The 21,373-nt window shown below is 42.1% G+C and overlaps 1 protein-coding gene and 1 non-coding gene across 6 annotated transcripts in view; both read right to left on the bottom strand.

Annotated features, from left to right (window-relative positions):
- The window catches only part of TTC7B (tetratricopeptide repeat domain 7B), a 246,124-nt gene that overhangs the window by 177,408 nt on the left and 47,343 nt on the right, over positions 1-21,373 (bottom strand). For all 5 annotated transcript variants that reach the window (XM_059373525.1, XM_059373527.1, XM_059373526.1 and 2 more), the window contains one exon: positions 5,424-5,554. In XM_059373525.1, the coding sequence (XP_059229508.1) occupies positions 5,424-5,554 (131 nt within the window). The remainder of the gene's footprint in view (positions 1-5,423; positions 5,555-21,373) is intronic.
- LOC132000549 (small nucleolar RNA SNORA11) lies at positions 8,812-8,941 on the bottom strand. The gene has a single exon (XR_009399398.1). It is a non-coding gene; the product is annotated as a small nucleolar RNA SNORA11 (small nucleolar RNA).

Below are 21,373 nucleotides of genomic sequence, written 5' to 3'. Positions count from 1 at the left end.
TCAAGGAAGAACCTGGTCCCTGCCGCTTCGGTTCAAGAGGAGAGGGAGGGAACGGAAAGGACACGGAAGGCAGAAGCTTTGCCTTTATTTTGTCTCACACGTGAAAGCCCCAAACATGGCTGTGTGGATGCCTCTGCCATCAACAGCACCGAGCACTTCTCCTGGGATGTCTCATTTGAATTCAAGATGCACCCGAATCTCACCCACCAAGTCTGGCACCTCAGCTCTGTGGCCACAGCGAGGAGGAAAGGAGGCCAGGGCCTGACCATGCTCACCAGGGAGCAACTCCCCAAAGAACAGAGGAATTCCGATGGGGCCCGGCAATATTTGGGGACTGCCTGTTTCCCCTCAAAACTTTAGCCCTAAAACTGCCCGTCAAAGTCGATTGGTAGCCCATCATTTAGCGTTCACTTCTCTAAAATAGGGTGTGAAGAAGTGAACTGTCGGCGGAAGATGAAGTTCCAGCCTGGTCGGCTCAGGACAGCCAAAAGCAGCTGGTGGGACAGAGATGGGATGATTTCATTTGCCAAAAGCAGGGCTCAGAGTGTATGATATTCAAGAGGGAAGTCATCGTTATTCCTATCACGGCACCATGAGAAGCTCCTTGTGGGGCAGGTAACTCTATTTACCATTGGCAGGACGCCACCATCTGAAGAGAAACAAATCAAGGACAGCCTGTGTCATTTCTAATCTAACTCAATTTGTCTGATTAAGTTGTTGTATATGCACAATTTTGGAAGTACCTTTTATTCCCCTTCAGAGAACAAACTATCAGAGAAAATTAGATGGTTCTATAACCCTAATAGAACAAGAACAACACTAAATAAATAGTTAATTGCCCTGCTTTTGTGTATTCAAATTTTCAAATATTTGAAATATTTCAAATATTCAAATTCGTGTATTCAAATATTCTTTGGCCCTGCCTCCACCTTCAGATGGGGGCAGGGGGGGGGCAAGAACACATGGAAATTTCCTGTGGCAGCTGGCTCACGAGTTCTCTAGCCCCAGACAAATCAGGCAATATTAGCGCCCCCATGAGAACAGGAAGCTGTGGCACACAGAAATACACAACTGGACCAAGGTCAGACAGTTGGGGGGTAAACAGAAGCCCAGAGCCCAGATATGACATGGAGACTCTGGTGGGGGTAAGATGCTGTCCCATCAGCTTCTGCACAAGAGAGGGAAAACCAACTTCTCCCGAGAAAAACTACTCTGTAAATATTCGGTTAAAAATTATTTAACATTGGGGGGCACCTCGGTGGCTCAGTGGGTGATCTCAGCTCAAGTCATGATCTCAGGGTCCTGGGATGGAGCCCCACATCGGGCTCTCTGCTCAGCCAGAGCCTGCTTCCCCCTCTCTTTCCGCCTGCCTCTCTGCCTACTTGTGATCTCTCTCTGCCAAATAAAGAAATAAAATTAAAAAAAAAATTAACATTGGGGCACCTGGGTGGCTCAGCGGGTTAAAGCCTCTGCCTTCGGCTCAGGTCATGATCCCAGGGTCCTGGAATCGAGCCCCACATCAGGCTCTGGTCGGTGGGGAGCCTGCTTCCCCATCTCTCTCTCTGCCTGCCTCTCTGCCTACCCGTGATCTCTCTGTCAAATAAATAAATGAAATCTTAATTAAAAAAAAAAAAAACCAGCATGTTTCTAATGTTCTACCTATATGAAATCTTCTAAGATGAAGAAAGAATCCACTGGCAGATGACACAAATGTCATCTGTCATGTCAGAACATGACAACAAAGCTAACATTTAACTGTTACTAACCACGTACCAGGAAGTATGTTAATTAAGCCACTCTATCCTCACCATAGCCTGATAGCAGTCACTATTGCTACTTTACAGATGAGGATCGTGTGGTGCACAGAGAGGCTGAGTAACTGGCCTGAAGTCCCACAGCTAAAAGGTAGCAAATCCAGGATCTTGACACTGGCCATCACTCTACCACAGTGCTCTGCTCCCTCTCACAGCTTAAGTTAGCTGCCTCAGGGGTCAGCCACGGTCTCCCCCTTTCTGAAGAGTTATTGTCCTTCAGGTAGCAAACAAATCTATCATCAAACATTTCCACTATTCAGAGAATGGGGCTGCCTCAGAAACATGATTTTGTGGCTTCAGATCATGAGAAAATACTGACCATGACACTCCAATCTGTCCTCAAAAATTCTTCCCCGATTTTTTTCTTGCTAGTGAATGAAGTTAAGAACCAATACTAATAAATAAAATGCCAAAGGTCCTCGCCAACAGAAGTTTCTTCACTATGGAATGGCTGGGAAATGGAGGTAAACCAATGAGCAATGGCCTGTCCCCAGCAGAACCCATATAGGAAAAGAGTGTGCGGGATTTTCTAGATCCAAGGCGTGCCTACCCAGAAAAACAAAGCCCTATTTACCTAGGCTTGTCCCAGTCCATTACTTCTTTCATAGTCTATTTCCCTAACATTTCTGTTTTTATTTATTTATTTATTTATTTGATCTATTTATTTGACAGAGGGAGAGCCGGGGTGCACAGGCAGGAGGAACAGTAGAGAGAGAGGGAGAAGCAGGCCCCCCACTGAGCAAGGAGCCTGATGCAGGGCTTGATCCCAGGACCCTGGGATCATGACCTGAGCTGAAGACAATTGTTTAACCAACTGACCCACCCAGGTGCCCCACATTTCTGTGTGTGTGTGTGTGTGTGTGTGTGTGTGTTTTAAAGATTTTATTTATTTATTTGACAGAGATCACAAGTAGGCAGAGAGGTAGGCAGATAGAGAGAGAGGTGGAAGCAGGCTCCCCGCTGAGCAGAGACCCCGATGCGGAGCTCAATTCCAGCACCCTGGGATCATGACCTGAGCTGAAGGCAGAGGCTTTAACCCACTGAGCCACCCAGGTGCCCCCACATTTCTGTTTTTAATTTAGCATAATTCTTAAAAGTTATTTTAAGTTCAAATTTTAAAAAAAGGCCAAGGTGGTATCTACTACCTAGCACACCCCCATCTTGCCTCATAAAGACCTTAAACGCTCACCAAGCCCAGCAGTCACTTAAGGAAAGTGGTTTTTCTCTTAGACCTCCCATGAATCAACAAATGGCTTCTTGAGCACTTACTACAGTCAAAACAGATACTTGGTTCTATTAGTCTCTCCCACTACTAATATCCCAGTTTGCTGGACCTGGCGAGGACTGAAGTGGTTTCCCATAAAGGAAAACTCACGCTGGAAAATCGGAGCTAGAAATGTGAAAATCATCTCTACCCCCTAGGACTGTACCCAAGCCTGAGGCAGTTTCCTCACGCTACCAAGAGCTCGCTTGGCCAAACGGAGCGCTTTCTGCAGGTGAGAGTGTGGGAAAAGACACAGTATGCACTTGTGTACAGCGGCCTGGGATAATGACATGAGAGGGCCCTGAACTTGGTGTCAGAAGAGTTCTAATCCTAGCTTTGGTCCTAACTTCTCTGTGTCCTCCCTGTCTGGGCCTCCATTTCATCTTCAAATCTGACAGCCTCTGACACTGTCTCCCCAAAACTGCACATAAAAATCTCTTTTAAATCCTATGATCAGGGTACCTGGGTGGCACAGTTGGTTAAGTGTCGGACTCTTGATTTCCACTCAGGTCATGAAGTCAGAGTTGTGAGATCGAGCCGCGCATCAGGCTTTGTGCTCAGCATGGAGTCTGCTTGAGATTCTCTCTCCCCCTCTCCCTCTGCCCCTCCTGCTCATGTGCTCTCCCTCTCTCTCTCTCTCTCCAAAATCAATGAATCAATCAATCAATCAATCTTTTTTTAAAAAATGCTGTGATTATACAAGTCTCCTCCTCGATGGTCTGGCCAGAGAACCCAACAGTGAGAAGGTGGTTACACACGAACACAACAGGAAGTACATCCAGATCTGCCAGTCCCCGTGTCACTAAATACATGTGTAACAGACACGCCTCCTCTCTGCCAGCCAAGAGAAGGCAGCCCCGAGAGGACAGGGCTGTAACAAATGTTGGAGAGTAAGGTACAAAGCAAGGGCCCCTATGGGGCAAAAGGGCTGTGGGGTCAACAAGAACTGCTTCTCCCTTTCTAAGCACTGGCTATCAAGGAGGTATGTGATGAAAACAGTGTAGATTTTCAAAGCAGGCTGCACAATCATTTCTCTAAAGATCATACCACAAATTCTGAATAACCAAAAAATTCCTTTCTCAGAGCAGCTTTCTGATAGAACATTTTGGCAAGACAGTCGAGGATCTTCCTGAGTTCCCAGACATCACGACCCCTGACTTAGAAGACATGCTGGTGTTGCCCAGGTTCCAAGCTGGGCCCATCACTCTCCCCTCCCCGTCTCTGTGGCGCTCACCTGCACTCCCTGACCCTTACAAAGCAATTCTGATCCTTGTCACACACATCAACACACTAGGAGAAGACTGTCAGCCTGTACAGTGACAACGGAACAAAGCTAACCAGACTTTGGTAGCCCCTCCCCATTCTAATCCTCAGGGAAACAGAGAACCCAAACAATTGATGGGAAATAAGACTTGGATCATTTTCAAAGTCTCACAGGATTTCTCATCTTTTCAAATAATCTCACAGGACATGTCTCTGGGCAGAAAGGGGGGAATCTCAGTGGCAAGCCTTGGTGAGAATGTCAGGAAACTCTGCTGGGAGCAGAAATGACTAGAACCGGTTGTTATCAGTAAAATAAATAAATAAATGACATTCACTAAGAATCCAGGGTTTCTGCATCTGGGCTAAGTCCCTTCATTTACATGATCTTTTATAATCCCCACCAGAACTCCATGGGGTTGAAACTATTCTGCTCTTTTCACAGATGGTAAAATTGAGGCTGAGATGAAGGAACAGTAAAGAGCAAAGATAAAAGGCAACAATCCTTCTGAAGAGACAAGTTCAGAGCAGACAAGCCTCTAACCTCCTGTGCCCGAGTGTGGGCTCAGGGCTTCCTGCTCCATGTCTGCTCGGCTGGCCCCCCGTCAGCTGCTGGTTTCATTCCCCACCACAGGCAACCACTGACTGGTAGGAAGAAGCCACCCCAGATGGTCTCAGAGGATACACACTCACTCCAAGCAGGTCAGCTGTGAGTCCCCAGCAGTAACTTTCTTTCGAGTAACTACTGAAGTAAAGCCTCCCAAACCCCGGAGGAACGTTCTGTTAGCATCTCGTCCCCGTGAGTACAAATGAAGGCAGCCCACTGTGTACCAAGAGAGCACGAGTGACTGGCCAGCCTCGGGGCACACCGCCATTTCTGCTCTGAGGATGTTAACTGCTTCCCAAACACTCTTCACAAGGTCCCACTGTGGCCACCATCTGTTTTGCACTGAAACAGAAGTCAAGCTTTGCACCCAGAGGCAGATGTGTTGAAGGTTTTCCAGAGATCGATCACAGCTCTCTACAGTCTGATTTGAAATTTTTAAAAAATTATCAACTGGAAGAAACACTTGGTCCTCACTTACTCTTTCTATCTCTTGGAGGTACAGGAGAGCGATGTCCCCAGCTTTCTCGTAACAGGTGATGACATCCTGTTCCCGGTCCACGTGGAGGTTACTGGTAGAAGAGGAAACAGGCAACTTCTCTAAACAAAGTCCTAAAAAAAATCAAACATACAAAACCTGGCTGAGTTTTCATGGAGCTTAATTTTTCAATATTGCCCTAGAGGGCCAGAAAACAGTCCCAGGATGTGACAAACTGTCAGAAGAAACAGGTTCTCTGTCCTTTACCCTTCCTCAGTAAGGACACATGACCTTGACATCCAGGTTGAGAATCTAATCAGGTACTTCACCATGACCCCATTCAGACCTCACGGAGCTTCTCAGTCAAGTTGTCCCAAGATCCTTAAAGTAAGCAAAGGTAGGCTCACAGCATAATCCTACCTGAAGGATATCTTCTAACCCAAAATGTCCACTTAACTCATTCAACATAAAAAAAAAAAATTGTTAAATACCCTTGGGGTCTCAGTTACTAGGAAAATCTTCCAACTTGGAGCCTTAGAATTTTGGAGTCACAATAACACCACAGACCACGGCTCAGTTGTGGGCTAAGAAAATACCAGAACTGCTCTGGGCACTTCTTTGGAGATGGAGGAGATCCTCTTTGCCGAAAGAGCTCCGAGTTGGCATGTATGAAGGCAAAAAGGGCTGAAAGGACACAGCAGCGGGAGGAGCGGCTCGTGCCTGAACCACCCCCAATCTCTGGGCCTGCCCTGGGCCACCAGCCTGGAGCAAGCCAGGCCCCAGGTGTCTTTGCACAATCCAGGGTGGAGAGAGGGCACACTGCAGGGAAGGCGTCTGGTGCCTCCACATAAGAGGATTTCTGCTGTACCACGTGCCCCGGGACACATGCATACACAGAAGACACACATTCCGCTCCAGGCCAAAGTGTGGAAGAAGGCTTGATATTGACAGAAATGGGGTCTGGAACTAGAAGAAACCAGGGACACCTCCCCCCCTCAGAAAACCGACTCCCTGTACAGAGAAGCTGAGATGGGCCATGGGAAGGTAAATGACTTGCCCCAAACCTGGCAGCCAGGTAAGGACACAACAGGACTCAGAAATCAGCTCTGCAACCTGCCAAACAATGCCCACCCAGTTAGCTGCTGACTTTCAGAGCAGACGCCACTGGGGACAGGGCCCCAGATGCACTAAGCACCAGCAAATGACCCATGGGTTCATGCACCATCATTTCCTGAATGGTCTCTTCCAAGCTGCTCTTGTCAAATAGTGATTGTCCCTCCAGGCTGTCCCTCCAAGGCCACGGGAGATGATTCTGCAGAACCAGAAGGAGGAGAAACTGCTTCCGCTCACAAGGAGCCAACCACCACGGACCGTATGCCTGGAGCTCAGAGGTTACTGGTCTGTCACAGAAAGTATGGCTCAGGGACGCCTGGGTGGCTCAGTTGGTTAAGCAGCTGCCTTCGGCTCAGGTCATGATCCCAGCGTCCTGGGATCGAGTCCCACATCGGGCTCCTTGCTCAGCAGGGAGCCTGCTTCTCCCTCTGCCTCTGCCTGCCATTCTGTCTGCCTGTGCTCACTCTCTCCCCCTCTCTCTCTCTGATAAATAAATAAAATCTTTATAAAAAAAAAAAAAAAAAAAGAAAGTATGGCTCAAAGATTCTGTCATTTTCTTGATGGCTGTTATGGAGGTAGAATTGGCATATAACAAGCAAAACATTTTCTCAGTGTTGCATCATGATGATTCTTTTGTTCGTATTTATTTAGTCTTTTTTTTTTATTAACTATAGTCCATACTTAAACCACTTTAGGGTTCACGGTGTTCTGTAGTTCATGAATTTTAACAAATTCATAATGTCGTGTGTCCACCTTTACAGCACCAGATAATTTCACTGCCCTAAAATTTAATGCCCTAAAAAGGATAAATTCACTGCCCTAAAAAGGTCCCTTACCCTCTAGTCACCCCTACCTCCGTCTTCCTGAACCCCTGGCCATCACTCATCTTTTCACTGTCTTGATGGTCTTGCCTTGTGCAGAATGTCACACAGTTGCAATCATGCAGTATGCAGTCTTTTCACACTAGCTTCTTTCACTCCTTTTACTTAACATTTAAAGTCCCTCCACATCTTTCTGTGGCCCAATCACTCCTTTTTGTCCCTACATAATATTCCATTTATTCATTAATCCATTGAAAGGCAACTTGGTTGATTCCAAGTTGTGGCAATTATGAATAAAGCAGTTATAAACCTTCATGTGCAGGTTATTGTATGAGTATAGACTTCAAGCCAAGTGGGTAAATACCAGGAGTGAGACTTCGTAAGAAAGAGTGAAATAAATATACTTTATGAATAGCTTTGAAACAATATATTTAGCTTTGTAAGAAACTGTCCAAATGTCTTCCAGGGTGGCTGTAACATTCCACATTCTTGCCAGCAATGAATGAGACTAACTGTTGCTCAGCATCTTTGTCAGCATTTGGTGTTATCAGTTTTTTTTAGATTTTAGTCATTCTTTTTAAGATTTTATTTATTTGAGCTAGAACACGAAGTGAGAGAAAGAGCACAGGGGGGCAGAGGGAGAGGTATGTAGTAGTGTCCCCTTGCTGTTATAATTTGCAATTCTCTAAAGACATATGATGTAGAGCACTTTTCTGATGCTTATTTTCTATCCGTATGTCTTCTTTGGTGAAGTGGCTGGTTGGGATCCTTGGCCCCTTTTTCAATTAGGTTGTTTGTTTTCTTATTGCTGAATTTTAAGAGTTCTTTGTATATTTTGGATACAAATCATTTATCAGATATTTTATGTATTTGCAACTATCTCCTTCCAGTCTATGACTTGTCTTTTCATTCTCTGACCAGTGTCCTTCACAGAATGAGAGTTTTTGGTTTAAGCACAGTCTACACTATCAATTTTCTCTTTCATGGATCCAGTGATCTTGGAATGGTATCTAGAACCCCAGTGCCACACCCAAGGTCACCTAGACTTTCTCCTGTGTTCTAAAAGTTTTACAGTTTTGCGTCTTACACTTAGGGCTACAATCCATTCTAAGTTAACATTGGTGAAAGGTCTAAGGTTTGTGTCTAGATTTTTGTCTTTTCCATGTGAATGTCCAGTTGTGCCCAGCCCCATTTGTTAGAGAAACTATCTTTTCCCCTACTGAATTGCCTTTGCACCTTTGTCAAAAATCAGTTGACTATAGTTGAAAGGGTATCTTCCTGGCCTCTCTGTTCTGTTCCATTCATTTCTTTGTCTATTCTTTCCTCAATATTATGCTGTTCTGATTACTGCACACCATTTTATTTTAAATAGCTCTATTGAGGGATAATTTATATGCCATAAATTTCACTAGTTTAAGTACAATTCAACAACCTAGATTTTATTTTTATTTTGTGACATGTGTAGGGTATTTGTTCATAGGAAGGCCACAAATTTTGTGCTCCTTGTCACAATGAACCCAGATTCCTGTTGGGTGTGTTGTAAACAGAGGGGCCATTTCTTCAGGCCCCCTGCTCTGAGCACACCCCTTAGAACTTTTAATAAACGCAGAGCTGTGCAACTGTCAACACAGTGCAGTTGGAGAACATGTCCATCATTCCCAAATGATCCTTTCTGCCCCAAGAAGTCAATCCTTATTCCCACCCCTGCTTCAGGCAACCACTAGCTTGCTTTCTATTTCCATATTTTTACCTTCTCGGGACATTTCATCAAAACAGAATCATGGAACATGTGGCCTTTTGTGTCTAGCTTCTTTCACTTAGTATAATGTTTCCAGTGTGCCTCCAAATTATAGCAGTACTCCATTTCTTTATACTCCTGTTTGGATAGACTGCATCAAATCTCCCCATTTGCCACTAATGGACGTTTGGATTGTTGCCACTTTTTAACTACTATAAATAATGCTGCCATGAACACCCACGCGTCATTTTTTGTGGGGACATATGTTTTTAATTCTCTTAATGGGTATATACTTAGAACTGGAATTACTGGGTCAGATAATACATTTATTTTTAATATTTAAGAAATACCAAACTGTTTTCCGAAGTGGTAATACCATCTTACTATCCCCACCAGCAGATTACAGTGGCGGGGGGGGGGGGAGTGGGGGGGGCGGAGTTTCCAGTTTCTCCACACACTGGCTGACACTCATTGTTGTCTGTTTTACCATAGCTGTCCTGATGGGCATGGTGAAGTGGCATCTCACTGTGGTTTTGACGGGCATTTCCATAATGACTAATGATATTGTCCAACCTTTCATGTGCTTATTTGTTATCTAAGTATCTTTTTTGGTGAAATGTCTATTAAAATCTTGTATCCTTTTTTTTTTTAAATCTTGTATCCATTTTTATTGGGTTGTTTTCTTATTACTGAGTTTTGAGAGTTCTTAATATACTGTGAATATAAGTTTTCTACCAGATAAGTGATTTACTAATATTTTCTCTCAGGTATAAAGTTTTATCATTCTCTTAACATGTCTTTTGAAGAAGAGAAATCTTAAATTTTGATGAAGTCAAATTTGTCAATATTTCCTCCTCTAAATTGTGCTTTGGCTTTCATATCTAAGAAGTCTTGGCCCAACCTGAGGTTACAAAGATTTTTTAGGTCTATGATCCATTTTAAAACAATCTTTGTACATGTTGCAACGTAAAGATTGGCATTTACTTCTTTACAGATAGATAGCCAAGTATGCTGGTACCACTTACCAAAGATTTGCCTTTGTACTTTTGTGAAAAATCAGATGGGTACAGTCTTTCCTGGACTCTCTTTGTTGTGCCAATGAGCCATTTGTCTATATTTATACCAACATCACCCTGTCTTGACTCCCGTAACTTTATAAATCTTGAAAGTAGTGTTAGTGTTCCAATTGTGTTCCCATTAATCAATTTTCTTGGCTAATGTTAGTCTTCTACATTTCCATATAAAATCTGCTTGTCTATATCCCAGTTAGCTGGGATTTTGATGGGGAGAACTGGTATCTTAACCATATTGAGTTTTCCAACCCATGATCACAACATGTCTCTTCATTTATGTGGGTCTTTAACTAATCTTTTGACAATGATTTGTCGTTTTCAGTATACATGCCTTGGGAACATTTTCTCAGATTTACCCTTAAGTATTTAGTATTTACTATGGTGTTGTAAATGGTATTGTTTCAATTTCAATTTCCTTTTGTTCATTGCTATAGATTTCTGGGCTGCCAGGGTGGCTAAGGAGGTTAAGTGTCTGACTCTTGATTTTGGTTCAGGTCATGATTTCAGGGTTATGGTATCGAGCTTCACATCAGGCTCCTCACTCAGCAGGGAGTCGGCTGGAGATTCACCCTCTCCTTCTGCCCCTCCACCCCAAAGATAAATAAATAAATCCTTAAAAAAACACACACTTGATTCTTGAATACCGGTCTTGAATTCTGTAACCTTGCTAAATTTAATTGTGAGTTCTATCACCCATTTTTGTGGATTCCCTAGAATTTCTACACAAACCATCATGCTGTTTGCAGATACAGGCAGGGTTGCTTCATCCTTTCTAATCTGGATGCCTTTTATTTCCATGTATCACCTCGTGTTTTATTACCCAAGAACCTCCAGCTGAATGTACTGGTGAGGGCAACATCCTTACCTCATTCCTATTTAAGGAGAAAGCACTCAGTCTTTCACCGTTCGGTTTGATGTTAACTGTTAGTGTTTCACAGTTGCCCTTTCTCAGGTTGAGGAAGAGCTCTTCTACACCAATTTGGCTGTGAGTTTATATCAAGAATGGATGCTGGATTTTCTCAAATCCTTTTTCTTTGTCCATTGAGATAATCACATGGCTTTTTCTCTTTTAGTCTTTTAATCTGGTAAATTACACTGATTTTTCAAATATTAAAAACAAACTTTCTGTCCTAAGATAAACCCCATTGATTATGATGCATTATTCTTTTTAATATTGTCAGATTTGATTTGTTAAATTTTTCCTTAAAATGTTTTTCATCTATATGCATGAGTAATATTTGTCCATAGTTTTCCTGTAATGGTTTTGGTATTTGTGTAAATGCTAACTTCATAAAATGACTTGAGAAATATTCCCTCCTCTTCAATTTTCAGGAGGAGTTGGTGTGGAATTTTTATTTTTTTCTTATGTTTTTGGTAGAATTTACCAGGAAAGCCATCTGGACCTAGAGTTTTCTTTGTGGGAAGCTCTTTATAAATTCAATGTCTTTGATATAAGGTTGTTTGGATGATCTCTTTCTTCTTAAGTGAGTTCTGGTAGTTTATATTTTTTGAGTAGTTTGTCCATTTCTTCTCAGTTGTCAAATTTATTGACATAGTGAGTTTTTTTTTTTTTATAATATTCCCTGCTCCCTTTAATATCTATAGAATCTCTAATGATGGCAACTGTCTTATTCCTGATTTAGGCAACTTGTGTTCTCTCTTTTTATCCTGAACAGTCTGACTAATGGTTTATCAATTTTATTGAAACTCTCATTAAAGATCTTTTTATTTCATTGATTTTGGTTTTCCAATTTTTCTCTATTATTTCCCTGTTTTCTATTTCATTTATTTATGCTCTAATTTGTATTATTTCCTTTCTTCTACATACACTGGATTTTATTTACTCTTCCTTTTCTAGTTTCTTAAGGTAGATACTAAAGTATAAATCCAAGACCTTTTTTCTTTCCTAATACAGGCAATTAATCAAAAATTCCTCCCTAGGGGTGTTTCAGTGGCTCAGTTGGTTAAGCTGCTGCCTTCAGCTCAGGTCATGATCCCAGAGTCCTGGGATCGAGTCCCACATGGGGCTATCTGCTCAGTGGGGATCCTGCTTCTCTCTCTGCCTCTGCCTGCCTCTCTGCCTGCTTGTGCTCTCTCTCTCTCTCTCTGACAAATAAATAAATAAAATCTTAAAAAAAAAAAAAGAATTCCTCCCTAAGTACTGCTTTAGCAATATCCTACAAATATTGATATGTTGTTTTTATTTTCACTCAGTTCACAATACTAATTTAACTTTTGATTTCTTCTCTAGAAATGTATTATGTATTTATGATTTTTATTTCTCCTCTTTCATTCATGGCCCCAAATAGCCAAAGGAATGCTGAAAAAGGCATCACAATCTCAGACTTTAGGCTATATATCACAAAGCTGTCATCGTCAAGACAGTACGGCACTGGCACAAAAACAGACACACAGATCAATGGAACAGAACAGGAAACCCAAAAATGGACCCTCAGCTCTATGGTCAACTAATCTTCAACAAAGCAAGAAAGACTATCCAATGTAAAAAAGTCTCATCCACAAATGGCGTTGGGAAAATTGGACAGCCCCATGCAGAGCCACATGCAGAAGAACAAAATTGGACCACTTTCTTATACCCTACACAAAAATAAACTCAAAATGCCTGAAAGACCTAAATGTAAATCAAGGATCAAAGACCTAAAACAGGAATCCATCAAAATCCTAGAAGAGAACACAGGCAGCAACCTCTTTGACCTCAACCACAGCAACTTCTTGCTAGACACGTCTTCAAAAGCAAAAGAAACAAAACAAAAATGAACTATTGGGACTTCATCAAGATAAAAAGCTTTTGCACAGCAAAGAAAAGTCAATAAAACTAAAAGGCAACCTATGAAATGGGAGAAGATATTTGCAAATGTCTTATCAGATAAAGGGCTAGTATCCAAGATCTATAAAGAACTCATCAAACTCAATACCCAAAAACCAAAACATCAAGGGGTACCTGGGTGGCTCGGTCAGTTAAGCGACTGCCTTCAGCTCAGATCATGATCTTAGGGTCCTGGGATTGAGCCCCATGTCAGGCTCCCAACTAAGTGGGGAGCCTGATTCTCCCTCTCAAATAAATAAAACCTTTTTTTAAAAATCCATGAACAGAAGACATAAACAGATACTGCTCCAAAGAAGACACAAATGGCCAACAGACACATGAAAAAATAGCTCAGCATCACTCAGCATCAAAACCACAATGAGGTATCACCTCACACTGGTCAGAATGGCTAAAACTAACGAGTCCAGAAACAGCAGATGTTGGTGAGGATGTGGAAAGAGAGGAACTCTCCTACATTGTTGATGGGAACAAAAACTGGTACAGCCACTCTGGAAAACAGTATGGAGGTTCCTCAAAAAGTTAAACATAGAACTATCCTACAACTGTACTACTATCCAGCAACTGCACTACTAGGTATTACCCAAAGGATACAAACATAGTGATTCGAAGGGGTACATGCACCCCAATGTCTATGGCAGTCATGTCCACAACAGCCAAAATATGGAAAGAGCCCAGCGTCCACCGACAGATGTTGCATAAAGACAATAGTGGTATGCATACCATACACACCACATCTTCTCACAAACACACGCACACACGCACACACAATCACACGCAATGGAATATTACTCAGCTATCAAAAAGAATGAAATCTTGCCATTTGCAACAATGTGGATGGAACTAGAGGGTATTATGCTAAGTGAAATAAGTCAGTCAGAGAAAGACAAATACCATATGATTTCACTCATATGTTTAAGAAACAAAACAGATGAACATAGGGGAAAGGAAAAAGAAATAAAATAAGACTAAAAAAGGGAGGCAAACCATAAGAGACGCTTAACTATAGGGAAAAAACTGAGGGTCACTGGAGGGAAGGTGGGGGGAGATAGGGTAACTGGGTGACGGGCATTAAGGAGGGGACTTGATGGAATAAGCACTGGGGGTTCTACACAACTGATGAATCACTGAATTCTACCTCTGAAACTAATATAGTATATATTAATTAAATTGAATGGAAATTAAAAAAAAATTTTTTTAAGAAGTGTATTATTTAGTTTCCAAATACTTGGGCATTTTCCCAAGATCTTTCTATCCTTGATTCCTAAACTAATTCCATTATGGTCTATGCAGAAAAAGGCAAAGCAGGCTTGGGATGTTCCAACTTTGCACGTTCCCAAGAAAGGACTGGCCCTTGTGCAGTTCTTGGGGAATACCCTATAAGACCCTGGACCATCCCACCTCATAAAAAATCTCTTTTTATATCTGGGGCCTTAGGCCATACCCGATAGTTATACTTGCAATGTGATTTATGGGGGAAGGCCTTGGGCCACACTGTATCAGTCTGACCCCTGGAGGTGCTAAACACTGAATAATTAAGGTCTGTTCCACTGGGCACTCCATAAGCACCTTTTCCCTTTACATATTATCATCTGCAGCCTTTTGTTGTGATCAACAGAAACTGGTGAGTAGCGGCAGCTTTTCTGAATGCTGCAAGTCTTTGTAGTGAATCACTGACCTGAGGGTTGACAGAGGTCAGAGAATGCACTCAAACCCTTCTAATCTGTAAAACTTATTTCTGGCTCAGAATATAGTCAATCTTGGTAAATGTTCCATTACACTTGAAAAAAACATGTATTCTCTTGTTGGGTGGCGTGTCCTATAAATGTCAATTAGGTCAAACGGGTAGACTGTTTTGTTCCAGGGTCTTGTATCTTTATGGACCAATCAACCGTGGACTTGTTCCATCACGTATGGAAATGGGTATTGACGTCTCCAGGCAGAACTGTCAGTAGGTGCTTTACCGTTTAACTTATCACAGGCAGAACTGTCAGTAGGTGCTTTACCGTTTAACTTATCACAGGCAGAACTGTCAGTAGGTGCTTTACCGTTTAACTTATCACAGTCAACAGCTTCTCAAATGCAGACTTCGGTTTCTCCCTTTCCAGACTTTATCCTCTCACTATATATGCATTTTACTTTCACACAGGTTATCAGTGCCACCCTATATAGCTATTATTTTTAAGAAAATGACCAATTATCTTTTAAAGACATCTAAATAATAAGGAAGAACACATATAGCAGCCATGGACACAGCTGTGACTTCCAACGCGCTTCCTTTCTTTGTATGGATTCGGACTTCCTTCCTATGTCATATTCCTTCTATGTAAAGGGACTCCTTTAACCTGGACTTGCAGTCCAGCTAATGAATTCTTTCAACTGCTGTATGTCTGAAAAAGGCCTTTCTCGGCCTTTTTTGACATTTTTGACAGATATCTTCACTAGCTATGGCAATCAGAGCTGATAGTTCACTCCCCACCTACCCGGTATGGAAAAGGTGTCACGCCACTATATTCTCACGTCCATGGTTTCTGACAATAAGTCCACCACCACCGTTACGCTTGTTCATCTGCATGTGCTGTGTCTTTCTTTCTGGCTGCTGTTCAGATTTTCTTTTCATCACTGGTTGTGAGCAATCTGGATTATGAAGTGTTTTGATTCAGTTTTATGTTTCTTGTGCTTGGGCTCCACTGAACTTTCTCGATCTAAGGATTTATAGTTTTCATAAAATTTGAAAAATGTTCAGCCATTATTTCTTCAAAAAAATTTTTATCTACCTCTCTCATTAGGGAGCCCCAATTATATGCATATTAGGCCATTTAAAGTTACCCCACAGCTCACTTATGCTCTCTCCACTTTTTGAAAAAGAATAATTTTCTCTGTTCATTATGAATGGCTTCTATTACTATGCCTTCAAGTTCACCAATTTCTTCAAAGTCTAATTTGCCATTAATCACATCCAGGGTATTCTGCATCTAAGACACTGCAGTTTGCAATTCTAGAAACTTGACTTATGTCTATTTTTATCTTCCAAGTCTCTACTCAATTTTTAAACAGAAGGAATACAGTTCTAATACCTTTTTTAATGCCCCTCCAATCCTGGATGCTCAATATTCAATCCCTTCCTGTTTAGAGCCAAGTTTGTTTATGCAGTCGCAAAAAAAATCACTAAGCAGCCTCTCTCCAGTATGAACTCTGCTACAACCTCTTGAAATTTTCTTTGGAGGTGAATACAAGATAAACTGAATGAGTTCAATGGGAGTATTAGTTGAGTTTATTTACATAAAGCACTCAATAAGGGTTTGCTATTATTATTGTTAAGATATTATTACTATCACAACAAATTGTCTTATACTCAAAAACCAAACCAAACCAAACAAATTCACCATTTGGCAGAACAGCACTAAAACTACTCAGGCGCACACACTTGACTGGAGCTTCCTAAATGTGCTTTAAGTGCTCACTTGTGCAAAAGCAAAACCACCAAAAAACAAGAAGAGATAAATTGTTTCATAATCTGCCCTCTGCTTGCATGAGAAATAACCAAATAATGTGCAAGTCGATATCAGGAATTTAATATAGAGAAAAAATAATTCTCCAGAGTGTGTCCAAGGGCCAGGGGAAAAAAAATGGGTCTATTCTTTGGCACTGTGTAACACTGCAGTCTGGCCCTGACTGCTAGTGCTCCTGAAGAGGACCACAGTGCTCAGGACCCGCCAGGCCCACTGACTCAAAGAAAAGCCAAATCTAGTTCAACACGGTTTGTCTACCTTGTGTATTTGGAGATCTGAAATATTTGAAATCCAGTCATCTAGCTCTGCAATCCATCGACAAGCACAGTTGTTAAGAACGCTCCACCTAGTTACACAACTTAAGCCTCCACTATGAGGAGACACTGCTGTTCTTTCTGGGCCTGTGTTCTAATGAGGGAGATATATGCATATCCAAGGACTGGGGTGACAGATGGGTCCCCGGCAAGGAGTCCATTCTTAAGTAGGGGGCCCTTTATGGTGAACATTATTCCTTTCCTTCTCCCAAATGCTGTGATATTCTTTCCATGTGTCACAGGCACATCCCAGAGCAGTAGCAGAGTCTTGATTTACCACAGTGAATTCGTGGCTCCGCAGCTCGGTTCCAGAATATTTAGTTCTCTGTCAAAAGCTACTTACAGGACCTCTCGACTAGACTATAAATTTTCAAGTGTCTGGGATCGGATCAACACTGTCCGAGAAGTGAGTCCTGAGGTCATGGCCCAAACTGGCCCCCATTACAATGTCAGACGACACCCTGTCAGTTTGGAAAGCGATCATCAATAATGTTTTGAGTTCCTTTCTTTTTTCCAGAGAAATGCATGACCAAAAAACTGAAAAACAGACTTGACAAATAGCTGGTCTGACAGCAACACCCAATGCACATCTTGATAAGCTCGGCACCTCCAAGATCAAAGCTGCCTGCAGAGAGTGGCAATCAAGCGCTCGCTGTCCAGTCATTGCGGCCAGCTTCAGAGCATGGATGGCGACATAGGCGGACCAGGTGCTCTAACTGATAGAATGCTGGGTAGCCCCTGGCCCCCAAAACTATCTTCCTCCAGAGGAAGGGGTTCCCACAGGCAGACTCACTTCTGAAAGATCCTGTTTAGGAAGGGTTTAACACATTTAAATAAATTCAGGATGAGAAAAGCCTGTAGATCACACTTGACTGCTTTCGAAGCTCTTCCATGGACACTGGCCTATTTGGCCCTGTTTAATAGGCAACATTCTCTTTCCAATCTTATGGAAAAAGAATGTCTCAGAAAAGTGAAGTGACAGGCTGAAGGTCTGTGGGAGAGCTAGGAGGACACGGTAAAAGGGCCCAGGGTGGAGGGCACATGTATCCTGCCCCAGGCAGTATCCTAAGATACCGTAACAAACACCAGTGGGAGGCAGGAGTCGTCTCATCTCTGAAAGGAAGCTCCATTGTATTTCCCTGAGGGCTCGACATGGTTGGAGGTCTGGCTGAGGAAGTGGAAAACTGTACATCTCACTGCCAAAACCTGCAGAAGGGTAACCACCCTCCAATTCTTTCAGGACTGTCCAAATTTGAGAAGCCTCAGCGAGGAGCCTGATTGGGTACATAAGACTGAAGAGTTTCAACAGTGATAAAGGTTCCTGAATCGAGGCCTCCTCTGCACCCAGCGCTCTGCCTGGGGTTTGACAGGTCCCATAGCCACCCTGCCAGGAAGGTGCTAACAGCGCCTTACAGATAAGACTGAACTTCGGGCTCCACAGCTGATAAATGATAAAGCCACGTTTCAACCCCTGGTCTATCTGACCACAGAACCCTACTCACAATCCCCAGTCTCACTGAGCTGCCGACAGCATATTCAGGGTCTGATAAGAGCAAGGACAATAAAAATGAGTTTCAAATTGGGAAGGCACAGAAGTCAAGGTCCAGGGCCCAAAAGCGGTGATGTCTCCCACCCAGCACTGCACACCCTCGCAGCTCTGAGGCTCACTGGCCCTCCCACTCCTTGTCCGCATCAGGAAGGCTCAACTACTGGGAAACCAGCTTGAATGGTAGAACTTTGGAGCACTAACAGCCAAAACAAATATTTTGACTTTTTTATTCTCATTAAAATGAACAAGGAATTAATTTCTTATAAAGTTATGCAATGCGATAAAGTCTATAAAATATAATTACATGAACTATGTACTACAACATTAGGTATCGTTTCCTTATTTATCTTTAACCGCATCTCTGGAAGCCAGACCCAGGACAGGTGCACTCTACTCTGATTGTTTGTTATAACATGACCCATGAGGGAGTTTATAACTGGAAATACCAGAAAAACTTTATTTATAATACCTTGTCTCTGATCACCCAGCCCTGTGGTATAGACTTCAAAGACAATAAGAATCTCCAGGGATCTCAATTTCCAAGGCTGAAAAGAAACTCAGGAAAAGAGATTGAAGATCTTCAAAGCAAAGTCCTGGCAAAGGCAGCCTCAGATTGCTGGTCCTGTGTTCTCACCTCTAGAATAGCCAGATTCCCACAGGTGTCACATGTATTCAACTCAGAAGAAGGACAAGCCACGGTACAGGGAATAGAGAGAAGAAACCAATGGAAACCACCAAATACTGGTGGGGTGGGGGATGGCTGGCCCAGAATTCCTATGAAGTTCCTGTCAATCCAGACATTCTCTGATTTGTAGTGGTCTCTGACCTGGGAGACTCGTTTGGCCCCTTCTGGATGTTTTTGGAAATTCTTGTCTTCTTTCCAGAGTTAGCATCTTCTTAAGAAGATGTGCATGTACACACACATACACACACACATACCCCACTCATAAAAGATGCCAGATCTTGAATCAGACATTCACCTGCTAGAGCAGATGACCTTTCAAAGCCCCTTCCATAATTCTGTGAGCAAATGAGATGCTAATTCAATCTGAAATGCTCACTCGATGAGTCTGCAATTGAACTTAGGCTCATTAAGTCACTACTTAGTTACACCATAATAGTAGTAACAACAGGTAGGGAGTACTAGCTACACATGAGATACTTCTGAGAGTTTGGTATAACTGACATGACCTTCAAAGAATGCTCTGAGAGAGAACTCACTATCATCCCATTCTAGAGAGCAGGAAACTGGTCTCTGTACTATTAAGTAACCCAGCCAAGATGATGCAACTGGTAAGTGGCAGAGTAGGACTCCAACCAGATACTCTTACTTGAGTTTTTGCTCTTAGCTTTTTCATTACACTGTCTCATGTCTCTGATTCACCTGTCTCCATATGTAAAGCAGCACTATGTAGAGGCTAAGAACATGGGCTCTGGAGCCAGACTCCTTGGTTTCCAACCCACAGCTGACTTTGTATGTAAAACTGTTATGCGCTTGCAAATAGAATCTTAAATAAATAAATAAATAAATAAAATGGGATGCCTGGGTGGCTTAGTCGGTTAAGCACCTGCCTTCAGCTCAGGTCATGATCCCAGCGTCCTGGGATCGAGTCCCACATTTGGCTCCTTGCTCTGCAGGGGGCCTACTTCTCCCTCTGTCTCTGCCTGCCACTCTGCCTGCCTGTACTCTCTCTATCTCTCTGACAAATAAATAAATAAAATTTAAAAAAAAAAAAAAACTGTTACGTGCTTGGAACAGTACCCAACATACAGTATACACCTGAAAAATAGTACCTACCAAGATTATTCTCGAGACCACTATAGTTGTTAGGTAATAGGAGGCTGGAAGGTCTCCAAGTGGGAACATTTTATTCATTTGTATATTTCTATACATATTTTAAAAACAGCTTTACTGATACATTACACATATATTAGAACACTTAGTCTGTTTAAAAAATCACAAGTCAGTGGTGTTAGTATATTCACGTAGCTGTGGAACCGTCCCCACTAGCTAATAGAGGAACACTCTCATCACCCCTAAGAGAAATCCCATACCCATGCACAGTCAGTCCCCATTTCACCCTCTTCCCAGACCCTGGCAGTCACCAATCCACTTTCTGTCTCTATGGACTGGCCTGTTCTGAATATTCCATGTCAATGGAATATGACTGTTATAAGACCTTTTGTTTCTGGCTTCTTTCACTCAGCATATTTTCAAGGTTCATAGTTCTTAAACCAAGTATCAGACTTCATTCTTCTTTTTAATTGAGGGAAAGTGCACATAACATAAAATTAGCCATTTAAAAATATTTAATGACATTTATTACATTCACAATATTATATAACCACATCTCTATCTAGTTCCAAATACTCCATTCTTTTTATTGCTGAGTAATAGTCCATGGTACAGGTATAGCAAGTTTATTCCTCCATTCATCATTTGATGGCCATTTGGGTTGTTTGCATTTTCTGGAAATTATGAAAAATGGTGCTATTAATTGGTTTTCGTATACACGTATGTTTTCTTGTAGCTGTTGTTCTAACATCCAGTCTTTGTTTTTTTAATTGAGTTTTTAATTTTAATTCCAGTGTAACACAGTGTAATATTAGTTTCAGGTGTACAACACAGTGATTCAACAATTCCATATACTACTCAGGGCTCATCATAAGTGTGGGCATATGTTTTTAATTCTCTGGATATATACCTAGAACAAAACGGATACAGGACATGGCATATTATTATAATTATATAATATTAAAGTGTTGGATTACTTTCAATCTTTGTTCTAAAAAATCAAATTACTATCGAACTGCCACACTGCTGGATAAAATATTAAGGAGTGAAAAGACAAGGGCTTCTGGGTAGACAGACCTGGACTCAAACACCCTTGCTTTTCCATTTATTAGCTCCATGGCTTTGAGAAAGCTGCTCACTGTCTTAGAGCCTCTCTGTTTCCTCATCAAGTCAATGAGAATAGTAGCACTTAC

Source organism: Mustela nigripes, chromosome 13 (genome assembly GCF_022355385.1).
Source record: "Mustela nigripes isolate SB6536 chromosome 13, MUSNIG.SB6536, whole genome shotgun sequence".
NCBI lineage: Eukaryota > Metazoa > Chordata > Mammalia > Carnivora > Mustelidae > Mustela > Mustela nigripes.
Note: the sequence above shows the minus strand (reverse complement) of the source record. Positions and strands in the feature narration are given on the sequence as shown.